This window comes from Lycium barbarum, chromosome 6 (genome assembly GCF_019175385.1).
Source record: "Lycium barbarum isolate Lr01 chromosome 6, ASM1917538v2, whole genome shotgun sequence".
Lineage (NCBI taxonomy): Eukaryota > Viridiplantae > Streptophyta > Magnoliopsida > Solanales > Solanaceae > Lycium > Lycium barbarum.
This window is the reverse complement of record NC_083342.1, coordinates 6,335,429-6,348,656: the sequence shown is the minus strand read 5'-3', so window position 1 is coordinate 6,348,656 and position 13,228 is coordinate 6,335,429. Positions and strand designations below refer to the sequence as shown.

Below are 13,228 nucleotides of genomic sequence, written 5' to 3'. Positions count from 1 at the left end.
ATAAATAATGCACTAAAATTTCATGGAGCCCATAGAAACTCAATTTGACACGTGAAAATGGAGCTTCCAACTAATTCCAAACTTTGGCATATCATTAAACTATCATAATAGAGTATATATAACAATAATGTAAAAACATAGTACTACACTTCTTATTTGATTTAACTATTAAATCCAAATCAATGATACTTTAATTATACTATTTTTTTTTTATTTTTTTTAACAAAAACTGCAGCCTGCACATTCCCTCCACATACATATCCAAACCAAATTCCCTCTTTGTTTCTTTCTTTGCTTCTTCTTCTTCTTCTTCTTCTTTCCCCTACCGTTTTTTCTTTCTCTCTCTTCCCGCTTTTTTTTCTCTTTCCTTTTCCCAATTTCAGATCTCATTTTTCTTCCTCTTTTCTATTCAATACCCTTTTTTTTACCTGTTATTTTCCTTCAAATCACTATTTTCCCAAACCCCATATCTCAAAAACCTCAAGAACCAAAAAGGGTTTTTCAATTCTATCAATTTTCACTCTTTTTTGCTACTAAAAACAATAAAGATTGAATTTTTAGGATTCTTGGGTTTTTTTCTCAGCTGGGGTTTGTTCAATAAATCAATTTTCCCTCTTCTTTTGCCACTTTTTTTTTTTTGTGTGTGTGTGTGTGTGTTTTTGGGGTTTTTCTCAGCTGGGGTTTGTTCAAAAAGAAAGATTTAGCATCCCCAAATCAAGAACTGAAAAGGGTTTTCCAATTCCATCAATTTTCCATCATTTTTTGCCACTGAAAATGAAAAAAGATTGAATTTTTCCGACCCCATATCCCAAAAACTTCAAGAACTGAAAATGGTTTTTGCTATTCCATCAATTTTCCATCTTTTTTGCCACTGAAAATAAAAAAGATTGAATTTTTCTGACCCCATATCCCAAAAACTTCAAGAACTGAAAAGGGTTTTTCTATTCCATCAATTTTCACTCTTATTTGCTACTGAAAATAATAAAGAATTGATTTTTTTGGGTTTTTTTACTGAGCTGGGGTTTGTTAAAGAAGAAAGATTTAGTAGATCATGCCACCCCCACAGCAGCAACAACAATCTTTGAAGCGTCAGCTTCAGTTTTCGTCGATTACTAAACCGGTTTTTGGTGACTATCATCGGTTTTCTACTGATCCGGCTTCTCAAGAACCCCCTGGAATTGTTGTTAAGACTCCGGTAAGCTTTCTTTCGGGGTTTTTAGTGGTTTACTAATGTAATTTAGGTGTATATGGGATAATTGAACAGTTGTATGTAAAATGTGCTGTTGGAATTTGTGTACTAAATGATGCTTTATTAGTGGTTTTGTGTTGTTTAAGTGAAGTTTTGAGGTAGGTTTGACTGGAATTCTTGCTTACAGTTAAAGCTATTGTGAGCTTTTTTGTGATGTAGTTAACTTATAAATGGATCAAGGAATTGATTGTGCATAGTGTGCTGTTGAATTTTGGATATCGAGACTACTGTGAGCTTTCTTTCTGATTTTTTTGCGCGCTTTCCAATTCTTTAATGCTATATTGTCTACCTTTTTGTGATGTAATTTACTCCATTGTTGAGCGCTAGTGGTGAAAATGTGTTTAAGAACTGTTTGTGTATAATGTGTTGTTGGATTTTGGATATCGAGTGGTCAAAGTAGCTTTATCCAGCTCAATTTGACTTGTCTAATTGGAAAATCAAATTGTGGTTACTTAGAGGCATTGGATTAAAAACTTGACATGTGAAAACTTTCAAAGCAATGATCTTTCTTGATCTTGATTAGAGTTTTTGCAAATTTACCTGTGTGGTTTTAATCTTTGTTTCCTCCATGTTGGTCCCCATGTTATGTTGTCCATGCTTCAGATGTCCAATTGAGAGAATAGACTGTTGTCTCCTCATATGATGTTGGAAATTCTTCACCTCATGAGCTAGCTTTTGGGGTTAAGTTAAGCAAGAGCCTTATTTTCTTCACATGATAACAAAGTTAGACTTATCCTAATTTTTGGCTTACCCAATGATGGGTCTTAATGATATGTTGTTCATGCTCCGAGTGTCCAATTTCAGGCATGCAAGATGATAGGTCTTAAATGGCGTATATTGGTTGAGGAATGTTTGTTGTCAATTTCACCTCATAGGCTAAAAATTGGGTTTAGAGTTAAGCCAAGACTATTTGCTTAACAGGTATAATCTCCTTAAGGCGCTTTCTAAAGGACACACCTTATATCATTATTCGGTACTGGTTGTAAAAAATTCTAAATCAGTTAAGGTAAGTTGAAGCCAAATTCACCTATTACCGGTTCCAAGTTTCCAGATGATTGCGTTGAGAAGAAGACTCAACCTCTCGCCTAGGATCTCCTTACAGAACTTCCTTTAAGTAAAATATGTTATGCAGAAGCAATCTATGTTACACGGTTCTTTCCATAGGCACCATTAATCGGTGCCAATACGACAGGGGTGTGAGTTTGGGATTCATGCTGAATTTACTCAAAGTCAAATGAAATAAGATATGCTGTCCTAGAAGACAAAGGATAGAAAGATGAAGGTAGGAACAGAAAAAAGAAAGAGAAGGAGAAGAGAAAGAAAGAAAAGAAGAATGAAAAGAATATCACCTTTCATTACTTAACGCCAGTTCTTATTGTGGAAAAGGGTTATGATGACCAAGTATGGTGAACAAGATTTCTGGAAAACTAATGAAGTCAATGGATCTGAAGGGTCGGATATAGAAAATGATCAGAAGCCAAGCCGCTGGAATCTCTTGCATGACAAGACCAGAATACAAGTAAGAAATGGAGTTAAAGACTAATTTGATGCATGGATTGGACATTCCCCTTTGAAACTGAGATTTCCAGATCTATACATTTTTGCTGTGGATAAAGAAGCCACTGTCGCACAATTGAGAAGAGATAATGAATGGTTTTTGAGCTTTAGAAGGGGATGTTTTGAGTTTTGACTGGGAAGTCGAAGGAATGGTCGCATTACTTCAGGAGTTAAGCTGGTTTCTCTGGATGCTGCATATATTTTTTTTTTTTTTTGAAACATATAACTTGCAGATGTTGATGTTCTGATCTGGAAAGGACAGAGAGATGGTCAATCCTGCTATAAAACCATGTTTTCTGTAGATAATTTTCACCCGTGGCTCTGTTAGATCATTTGGGAAGCCAGAGCGCCTTATAAATTAGCTTGTCTCTGCTGGATATTAGCTCATGGAGGGTGCTCGACTCAGACTAATATGCAGGAAAAAAGGTGTGCAATTGTGCAGAAGATGCTTCCTGTGCGGGGAAGGAATTTGGAGGACTGTTCCTGGCAGTTTTTTCTGAAAAGGTTGTTTATATGCTAATTTGAAAAGGTTGTTTTTCTAAGGGCACAAAAGCTGAAAAGCATTTGGAGGACTGTTCCTAGCAGTGTTCTTTGGATTATATGAAGGGAAAGGAACATGAGGTGTTTTGAAAGCAAAGAAATTCCACCCAGAGGCTGAAATTCAAATGTCTATGTAATCTAGGTACCTGGTGCAATCTTGTTATAATACGTATTGAGAGGAAAAACTGGTAGACTTAATTGAAATTTTGCAAGAGTGAGGTGCATTGTAATAATTTTTCACTTTGTCTGACCATTAGTGAGGAATTTATTATATAAGTAGGACTAACCTACTAACAAGTGCGGTGTGACTAATTCGAACTGTTAATACTATGTGCTTAGTTTCTTCCATTACAACAACAAGTCAACAACATACCCACTGTAAATCCCACAAGTGGGGTCTGGGGATGGTAGTGTGTACGCAGACCTTACCCCTACCTTGGGAGGTAGAGAGGCTGTTTCTGATAGACCCTCGGCTCATGAAAATAACGGGAGTGAAGAATCCATGGCATGCATAATTTCTTCCATTGTTTATGCAAAATCCTTGTTAATTTAAAAAGAGAAGTTGCAGTTGGCATATGTTGGTTTAATGGAGATAACTGTAGTTTTACAAGTTTATATTTATATATCAATTTCATTTTCAGACACAGATCGGTTAAATGTTTAATAAATTGCTGATAGAACTTGGGGTACTATATTGTCTTGATCAGCCACTGAAGCGGAAGATTGCAGCAGCAAATAATGGACAGGGGGTTGGTGACCAGAATCCCGTTTCTGGATATGCTAATGTCAACAGCCCCGTGCTGACACCAATGTCCGGAAAATCTGGAACTGCACAGAAAGTTCCGAGGACTTCAAAGGCCAAATCTGCTTCTCAAGCTATTGCATCCAATGTTGGTGAGCATTTTCGATGGAAAAGTTATCATTTGAAATGTTAATGTACTCTATTTAAGAAAATGACAAAAATGGCCCCTTATGTTTGAGGGTAGGTTCAAGATAGTCCCTTAAGTATGCACTGAACAGTTTTGGTCCTTTAAGTTTGCCAAAAATTAACACTTTTAGTCCCCCTTAACTATTTACCGAACTTTGTCTGTTAGATTTGGCGAAACAATGAAAAAAAGGATTTAACCATACACACGAAGAAAATCCCATCAAATCCTGAATATGCAACATAAAAAACTGCACTAGACACTACAAAGATATGAAAAGATAGCAAAAGTTACAACTCAATAAGTGCACCGTACTCTAAAAATAAATCAAAATTAGCATAAACTACAAAAATTGTACCTCTAAATGTGAGTTCCTGCTAATTTTTTTTTTCCGTAGTTCTTGTCAAATCTAACCGACAGGGTTCAGTAAATATTTGACGGAGATTAAAAGTGTTAACAGTTGGCAAACTTAAAGGATCAAAACTGTTCAGTGCATACTTAAGGGATTATTTTAAACCTACCCTCAAACATAAGAGACCTTTTTTCTCATTTTCTCTACTTACTTTCAAAGGAGCATTCAGTATAGCAATCTTACTTCTGCAAGCCAGTAACTTATATATGATCTGCCTCTTTTTCTTTTCCTCCTATCACACAATCATTATCTTTTGCTGTTCACTTTGTCTGAGACCAACCTTATCTATACAATCAGAAAATTACTAGTTCTAACTTTTGGTTATTGAATTTACAGGATCCCCTTCAGGCAATAATGTTACTCCAGTTGGTCCTTGTCGATATGATAGCTCTCTGGGTAAATCAAAACTTTAATGACATAATTGTTGGTTTGTCCTTCAATCTATTATTTCTCTAATGTCTGAGTTGTTCTAAAGTGTGTACAGCTTTGTGGTACTACAGTGTGTACATCTTTGTGGTTTATATATACTTCTCCGCAATTACCCGTTAGATGGAAGAACTATATAGTAAAACATACTGATGACAACATCTCTTAATTCCCGTTCAGGTCTTCTAACAAAGAAGTTCATCAATCTAATCAAACATGCAGAAGACGGTATGCTTGATCTAAATAAAGCTGCTGATACATTAGAGGTGAAGTTCATCAATCTAATCAAACATGCAGATGATGCGGAGAAAATGACAAAAATAGTCCCTTATGCTTGAGGATTTCAAAATAGTTTCTTAACTATGCATTGAACAGTTTTGGTCCTTTAAGGTTGCCAAAAATTAACATTCTAGCCTTCGTCAAATAATTATCAAATTCTGTCTGTTAGATTTGACGGGTATTGTGAAAAAAAAAGAGAAGGAAATTAGCAGGAACTCATATTTAGAGATACAATTTTTTATTTTTCTAGAGTCTGGTGCAGCTTTTACTATTTATATATTTTTTCAGTGTCTAGTGTTGTTTTTTGTGTTGCATATTTTAGGATTTGATTGGACTTTCTTGGTGTGTGGTTAAATCTTTTTTTTTTTCCACTGTTCCCGCCAAATCTAACGAACATAAATTGTTAAATATTTGAGGGAGACACGTGTTAATTGGCAAACTTAAAGGACCAAAACTGTTCAATGCATACTTAAGGGACTATTTTGAACCTACCCTCAAACATAAGGGACCATTTTTGCTATTTTTTTCCTACTATGCTTGTAAGTTGAAGTCTTACCAGTTAGGTGGTTATTTCTTTTAACAGGTCCAGAAAAGGCGTATATATGACATTACAAATGTCCTGGAAGGCATTGGGCTGATAGAAAAGAAACTCAAAAACAGGATCCAGTGGAAGTACAGTCCAAATACTCATCCATTCGACTAAATTACTCAGTGGTTTATCATCGATGTTAATGTGATTCGGGATCATTAAGAGAAAAAAATAAGTTAAAATATGTTTTACATTATTATGTAGGGGTCTAGATGTCACGAAACCAGGAGAAGCTGACCAGAGTGTTGCAAGTTTACAGGTGAGGACCATTACTCCAAAGCCTGTTGTATTTCTTTCTTTTTTGTTTAGTTTACACATTTATCGTCTAAAAGTGAAGCCCCGAGCAAAAAGGCTCGTACTTGTGAAAAGATCCTTGAGTCTCTTGAAAAACCGAGTAGAAATTGTTTTCACAAAACAACAGTTTTAAGCACTCAAATGCTCTTAATTTTAGGGTGTGTTTGCTATGGATTCCAATTTTCCATGTTTGGTTGGTCAAAATGTTTTGAAAAACATTTTCTCTAGGAAATCAAGTTCCTTAAAAATGAGGAAAATGACTTCCCTAATGGACGTACGGAAAACAAGTTCCATAAGTGACATTCCAAGTTCATTGTCTCCTCCCCACCCACTCAACCCCCACCCCTTGACCATCCCACCCCCCGCCACCCCCAAACCACCACTTCCCACCCTATCTTACCCCCATAGTGTTTTGCTAGATTACTTATAAATGCTCTTGGGATAATTTTTTTTTGCTTGCTTACAAAACACTAGAAAATAAATAAGAAACGCACTTATTTTACAAAAAAACATTTTTCACGGAAAATATCTTCCTTCATGCCAAATACACCCTTAACCTGTGCCTCCTCCCTGAAGGCTGCTTGCGTTGTAAAACTTACATTCACATGCTGGTATCAGTTTTAAATGTGGAGTATCTATACCAATAAAAAAGAGTGGAATATCTATGAAATTGGAGTGACAAGAAAAAGGAAAGGGTGCGTTTCTCTTCATGGTATGCGCTTATCGGTAGTTTGCACTCTCTTTGCAGGCAGAAGTGGAAAATTTGACTATCAAAGAGCAAAGATTAGATGACCAGATAAAGTTAGCTTCTTCGCTTGTAAAACAAAATCCAACATTGCTATGCTTCATCTCTTAGCTGATATTGTGGTATTGTTGGCTTCTTTCAGAGAAATGCAGGAAAAGTTAAGGGACCTGAGTGAAGATGAAAATAATCAAAGGTAGCATCTTTGGCTTATATATGAAGAACGTTCTGATCGTGCACTTTTTGATGGATTTATCTGCTCACTGATTTCCTCCTTCATTCTTAAATACTGATATCCTGAAATTTTCTATCCAAAAGATGGCTTTTTGTCACTGAAGATGATATCAAGAGCTTACCTTGTTTCCAGGTAATATTTTAACTCTCCTTTCAGTTTTCCGGTTCCCTTTCTTTCAACACAACCTTCAATAATTGACTGATGCGCTAGTGTAAATTGATTGGTTTGATCAGAACGAAACATTGATAGCAATCAAAGCTCCACATGGCACCACTTTAGAAGTCCCCGATCCTGATGAGGTAACCTATATCTCTTTATTACAGAAATATTGTCCCATTTCTTACCCTAGGACTTCTACATATCTTAGCATGTCCTTCTTGTCTCTAATAGGCTGTTGATTATCCACAAAGGAGATACAGAATAGTGTTACGGAGCACCATGGGCCCCATTGATGTTTACCTTGTCAGGTACTTTTGCTGCTTCTTAGCACAATATGAACTGGGTCAGAGAGAAGGGGAGGGCTGTTTATGAGCTTTTTCACATTTTCTACCGGGGAAATGGAGAATTTATTTCTAATTTTTGAAACTTGTGTTGTGCTTTAGTCAATTTGAGGAGAAGTTTGAAGAGGTAAATGCAGTTGAGGCACCGCCAAGCGTGCCTTCAACATCTGGTCTGGATGAGAATGCAACTGCAACATTGGCTACTGATGAGGAGAACAGGGAAGTCGTTATTGGGATCGAGGAAAACGAAAATCAAAGAGTGTGCTCCGACGTAGGTACTTCACAGGACTTTGTGAGTGGAATCATGAAGATTGTTCCAGATGTTGATGTAAGTTACTTTTTACGAGCATTACATAATTGCAGTGTTATTGAATGTCAAGCAAGACTAGGAACATATGGCCCGTAAAGCATTTGCATTTTGCCTTCCTAGAAAAATAGATGTTTCAAAGACTATCGATCTTAGTTATCATGATAAAATTTAGGATTTGAATCACTATAGTTTTGAGTTTCTAATTATTTTTAATCTTAACAGAATGAAGCAGATTACTGGCTTCTGTCAGATGCAGATGTTAGCATCACTGACATGTGGAGGACAGAATGTATCCTACTCATTTATTTTCTGCTTGTCTTGCTATTATCAAAAGAATATTAACTTATATACACGGATTTTTACACAGTTTGTGTATTTTAAGCGGTTATAGCGGGTTACCTGTTTTATTTTCCAGGTTATACTCCTTATTATGAATGGTTACTTGTAGGCAATGTTTCGTGCATAAAAGTGTAATTTTTTATCAGAATTACTTCTCCGAATATGACATCCATAACTCAGAAATAGCTGCTATTGACTGGAATGAGTTGGATGTAATTCAAGAGGATTATTCCATCGCTAATGTCAGTACACCACGAGCCCAAACTCCACCGCCCACTACAACCGAAGTACCTTCTGCAGCTAATACTACCAGGTGCTGAATGGTATTTGCTGGTGTTTATGTGGATACCTGGGCTTAGTTTTCTGAAAGATGAATGGTCCATCAGCAAGATGATGCTCGTTTTTGGTCGAGTAAGAGTTTTCTACATTAGATATAATCCTCTGTACAGCTATCTGAACTCTAAAAGGAAAAAAACAGGCGCATCCATCCGGGAGCTCTTGCATTTGAGGCTCGAGAAATTGCTAGACCGGGGCCGGTTGTTCATTGTACAGTTTAGATATACGTAGATTGTACTTGTAATAGCAACAGTCAGTAGGTTAAACCATCGAAATCTTGCCTCGTGTATTGTCTAACTTATCGCTTTCTCTAATCTGAGCTCTAACAATATAATTAGGTGAATTCAAATGTGTATTAACCTAGATTATTCTTCTACTTGGACAAGTTTGATTTAGTTACTGCAGTCTTTTTTACAAGGGAATGTGTCTGGAGTTGGCTTTTCTGCTATTCAAGTTCTCGAATTACATCAATTACACAATATGCTCTAGTGAAACCGTTCATATTTGTTGTTCGTTCTAGAAGAATTAACCTATATAGCCATCCACCCAGTTACTTAAAATAGCCAGCGGGTGTATAATATATGTATAATTAGTGCATAGTCTTATGTATACCGGCTAGGAAAAGTAAATAGAAAATCAAATAGTGAATCTGGCTGGCCATTTGTGTAAAAGATCCATTCTATCGTATGGATTTTTCCGGATGGTTTAACTTTGCTGTTAAGTTAGAATCTTCATTATTTCTGCAAGATTGATCTCCCATGCAGCTGGAAAGTTGAGAAATACGATAAAACATCGATGAAAAATCTGTATTTCCGGTTATATATACTGTGCTAAATCTTGCACGTATCAACAGTGTTGCCATAATTGGCAAGAACAATTAAATACTAGTAAGATAACCTGTAGTATTTACTAACATATATTACATCTGCAACAAAATTGTATCCAAAATCAACCTAGTTTACTTCTCCTTATCAACTTTCTTTCCAATCCAACCAGCAACAACTGGTGTTAGAGCAACAGTAGGAGGAAATCTAATAGGTGAAGCAGCTTTGTGAGCTGCATAGGCCAATGCAAAAGTTCCTACTTTCTCCCCAGTCGCATCAGTAGAAATTCCCACCTGCAAAATATTTAAGTTCCTATTGTCAAAATGGTTGCAATTACAAGGTGATTGCTTATAGGAGAAAGGGAAAGGAATGACATGAAATAAAATATTCAACTCAAAATTCTATATTATTCTTGACGATTTAAGTCCGATGTTTCCTATGGTCTTTTAATCACGTTAGAGATTTATATGCCAATAGAAAATATAGAGAACTTCTAGTGTTTTGTGTCGATCAAGATGAGTTTAAATGGGGCGATATGGATGGCGAGGATTTCACATAGCCGGCCCTAAATTGTTTGAGATTGAGATGTAGTAATAGTAGTTGCTGCAATATGCCAACCTACGTTTCACAGGGTCCATGCATACCCTCACCAGTACATGATAGTACATGATAACCCTGCCCATCAATACTTCTAAGGTAGAGAGCAGAAATCACCTAATTTTTTGCCTCTATTGGGATTCAAATTCTAGTCTCTTCTAATTTTCGTCCCAGTTTCATTGGCCGCCAGGCTACTGCTCAAATTCTTCAAGAATGCAGCCGCATCCGTATCGGATCCTCAAAAAATGCACTACTTTTGGAGGATCCAGAACACATCCGCGCAACATTTTTGAAGAGTCCGAACAACATAGCTGCCAGGCCAAACATCTTGTGATGCAAGAATACTTTGGAGGATCCGACATTGCACCGGGCAACATAATTGAAGAATCCGAGCAGCATAGCCGCCAGGCCACACACCATGGGGGTGCAAGAATACATTATATAATTTTCTTCTCCTCTCCTTTTTCTACTAATTCCTTCAAAGGAAATCTAATACTAAAACTTTTTTGTGTTGGAAAAAGTGTACCTTCTGTAGCAAGGATTGAACATCAACACCCGCATTGATCAGAGCATAACAGAGAGTAAATGATATCAAGGAGAGAGTAATGGAGGTTGCTAGATAGGCTCCTCCATATTTAGCCAAAAGCTCTTTTGCTTGGTCCCCTTTTGATTTCTTTTCCTTGTTCTCTTCATCTCCTTCCTCTTTTGAGCTAAATATCTGCAAGCACATTTGAATCAGAAAAAGGCTTTATAGATTATATACTCTAACTAATCATTTCTTATATTCAAATTCAATGCTGTAACCTAATTTGTTATATTAATAAGATAATCTTTTGTGGGTGGTTCTTAGGCAGGGGAAGGGGAAGGTAAGCAGTACAATAGAATGCAAACATGGTAAAAACGTGCTTGCATCGATAGTTTACATCAAATCAATGAATGCATGACACGTGTTTGCACATACACTTTTCACATTTAACCACGGTTAGTTAACATATAATTTCACCTCATCAAGTCACTTAAATATGATATAATACAATATATATATGGTTTGGTGTAAACACCTTGCAGGTAAGTTAAGGGAAAGACTAGAATAGAAACGAATGAAATCGCTGGAGCGCGGCACTATGTAATGACGGAAAACGATACAATCTATCCAAATATTGTATTTATCAAAACAATACAACACTCCCTCCGTACCAAAATAAGTGTCGGTTTAACTCATTATATGTCCATTAAGAAAAACAATAAATACAAGATATGGTTTACTAAGTTACACTATTTATTAGATGTTTCTTGATAATTGATCATTGTTAAGAAGAAGTAATTCTTTAATATAAGGGTATAGTTGGAAACAATTACTATTTTTTGTTATGAAGTCCTAAAGCGACACTTTTTTTTGTTAAAGTGACACGTATTTTGGGACGGAGGGAGTACAATATAATATCAAAACGATATCTAATAACCATCAAAACAAGTTGTTAGTTATCCAACAAATAAGTCAAAAGGTCTTGAGAAAATATGTTTTTTTTTTTTTTTAAAATCTTTTCATTTATTTTCCTATGGCTCAGGGATGTGGTGGGATGAATAAAATTCCTCCCCTCTTATGTTCGAGTTCTCGGAATAGAAAAACTCCTGATTAGAGCCCTTCCCGCATATTTGCTCTATGGAACGCGAATCTGAATTAATCGGGCCAGGGCCCGTAAGTTTTGGATACTATATGGTTATACTAAAAAAATTCACACTTCCCAAATTTAGTTTAAAATGGACACAATCCAAAAATTCCAACAATTAAACATCAAGAAACAAATAAGTATCAACCAAAAAATTCCAAATTCCAAACACCCACAAAAACAAAAACAAGAAAAGAAAAGAAAATGAAAATGAAAAAAAAAAAAAAAAAAGAAGAAGAAGAAGAAGAAGAAGAAAAAGAATAAGGTACCTTCCATAGACCAGCTTCTAGACCAAATTTCTTTGTAATATCCTCAGCAGACTTAATTTCCTCTGTTGTTTTCTCCTTTAAAGCTCTAACTTTAAACTTGTTATAAGTACCTGAATTTAGTACCCTGTTTGGTTTTCTTAAATTTGGAAGAACAGGAGACATAGAACAAAGAGCAACTTTGTTGTGGTAGTACTGTGAAGAAATCTGCAAAGCAGAGGCCATTTTTGTTTTTTTAGTTTTATCCAAACAATGCCTTTGGTTCTCTTCTTCTTTAGGAGTGGACTCAACTGGAGGGTAAACAATTGTTTTTTTTTTTTTTTTTTTTCAGATGGACAGAGAGACAAGTCTCATTATTTCAAGCCTTAATATAAAAAAAAAAAAAAAAAAAAAAAGATATTGTACTTTGACTTAATTGACCTCTTCAAAATTTTACTATTGGGCTTCTACTTCTTTTTTGGGCCTAGGCATGTATGTAAAAGTGAAGATAAGCCCATTAAACACACACAAAAATCTCGGGCAATTTACAAGAATTGTCTGGAGGTGGATGGACGGGGAGCCTTAGCAAGTAGCAACGGTAAAAGTGTCTCCATGTAATCTATAGGTCACAGGTTAGAGCTGCAAAAGCAGTTATTAATGCTTGCATTAGGATAGGTTGTCTACATTACACCTCTTGGGCTGCGGCCCTTCCGTCGATCATGCTAATGCGGGATACTTTGTGCACTGGGCTGTCCCTTTTTGGTCTTGGGGGTGGATGATTTTGAGATTTTGAGCAATTTCAAATTTAAAAAGTCTCGACTTTAGGGGTGGAAAGTTCAAGATCATCCATTTGCAAGGCCATTGGGTGTAATTGAAAAATAATTGGGAAGGTGTATTTTCAAGTAAAAATCAGTCCGGATGACCAATTATAATTTATTTAATTATCAAATAGAATTAATCAAACGTATCTTTATTATAACTATATATAACATATCAAACATAACAAGGTTTGTTTAGGGCCAGTTGAGCTATATATTTAGTCCAAATCATCCCAATTTTTAGATGAGCGAATTAGGTAAGGATCAAAATGGACTGAGTTAATAAATGAGCAGGTTTTTTTTTTTTTTTTTTGAAACTGGTAACTTTAGCCATTCCAAA

At 35.9% G+C, this 13,228-nt stretch overlaps 2 protein-coding genes across 3 annotated transcripts; one reads left to right on the top strand and one right to left on the bottom strand.

The window, feature by feature from the left end:
- Positions 1-248: 248 nt before the first annotated feature.
- Positions 249-9,151, top strand: LOC132600624 (transcription factor E2FB-like). Of its 2 annotated transcripts, none has more exons than XM_060313921.1 (14): positions 249-1,195; positions 4,054-4,240; positions 5,021-5,080; positions 5,291-5,376; positions 5,973-6,061; positions 6,183-6,237; positions 7,021-7,073; positions 7,160-7,210; positions 7,333-7,381; positions 7,483-7,548; positions 7,640-7,716; positions 7,852-8,077; positions 8,282-8,348; positions 8,585-9,151. In XM_060313921.1, the coding sequence occupies exons 1-14, from the start codon at positions 1,052-1,054 to the stop codon at positions 8,716-8,718; spliced, it is 1,344 nt and encodes a 447-aa protein (XP_060169904.1). In that variant the 5' UTR covers positions 249-1,051; the 3' UTR covers positions 8,719-9,151. The 2 variants fall into 2 exon arrangements, with proteins under 2 accessions (XP_060169904.1, XP_060169905.1); XM_060313922.1 differs by having other exon boundaries at positions 1,062-1,195; positions 3,988-4,240.
- A 375-nt stretch (positions 9,152-9,526) lies between these two features.
- On the bottom strand, positions 9,527-12,432 carry LOC132600623 (uncharacterized). Its single transcript, XM_060313920.1, has 3 exons — positions 12,095-12,432; positions 10,682-10,873; positions 9,527-9,851 (listed from the first exon to the last, which is right to left on the bottom strand). The coding sequence occupies exons 1-3, from the start codon at positions 12,314-12,316 to the stop codon at positions 9,693-9,695; spliced, it is 573 nt and encodes a 190-aa protein (XP_060169903.1). The 5' UTR covers positions 12,317-12,432; the 3' UTR covers positions 9,527-9,692.
- Between the last annotated feature and the right edge of the window lie 796 nt (positions 12,433-13,228).

Coding starts and splice junctions, on each gene's coding strand:
- LOC132600624 (XM_060313921.1), top strand. CDS start 1,052: ATGCCACCCCCACAGCAGCAACAACAATCTTTGAAGCGTCAGCTTCAG. Junction 5,377..5,972: donor AAGCTGCTGATACATTAGAG/GTGAAGTTCATC, acceptor TTCTTTTAACAG/GTCCAGAAAAGGCGTATATA. Junction 8,349..8,584: donor TGACATGTGGAGGACAGAAT/GTATCCTACTCA, acceptor ACTCAGAAATAG/CTGCTATTGACTGGAATGAG.
- LOC132600623 (XM_060313920.1), bottom strand. CDS start 12,316: ATGGCCTCTGCTTTGCAGATTTCTTCACAGTACTACCACAACAAAGTT. Junction 10,874..12,094: donor TAGAAGCTGGTCTATGGAAG/GTACCTTATTCT, acceptor ATGTGCTTGCAG/ATATTTAGCTCAAAAGAGGA. Junction 9,852..10,681: donor TTCAATCCTTGCTACAGAAG/GTACACTTTTTC, acceptor AATATTTTGCAG/GTGGGAATTTCTACTGATGC.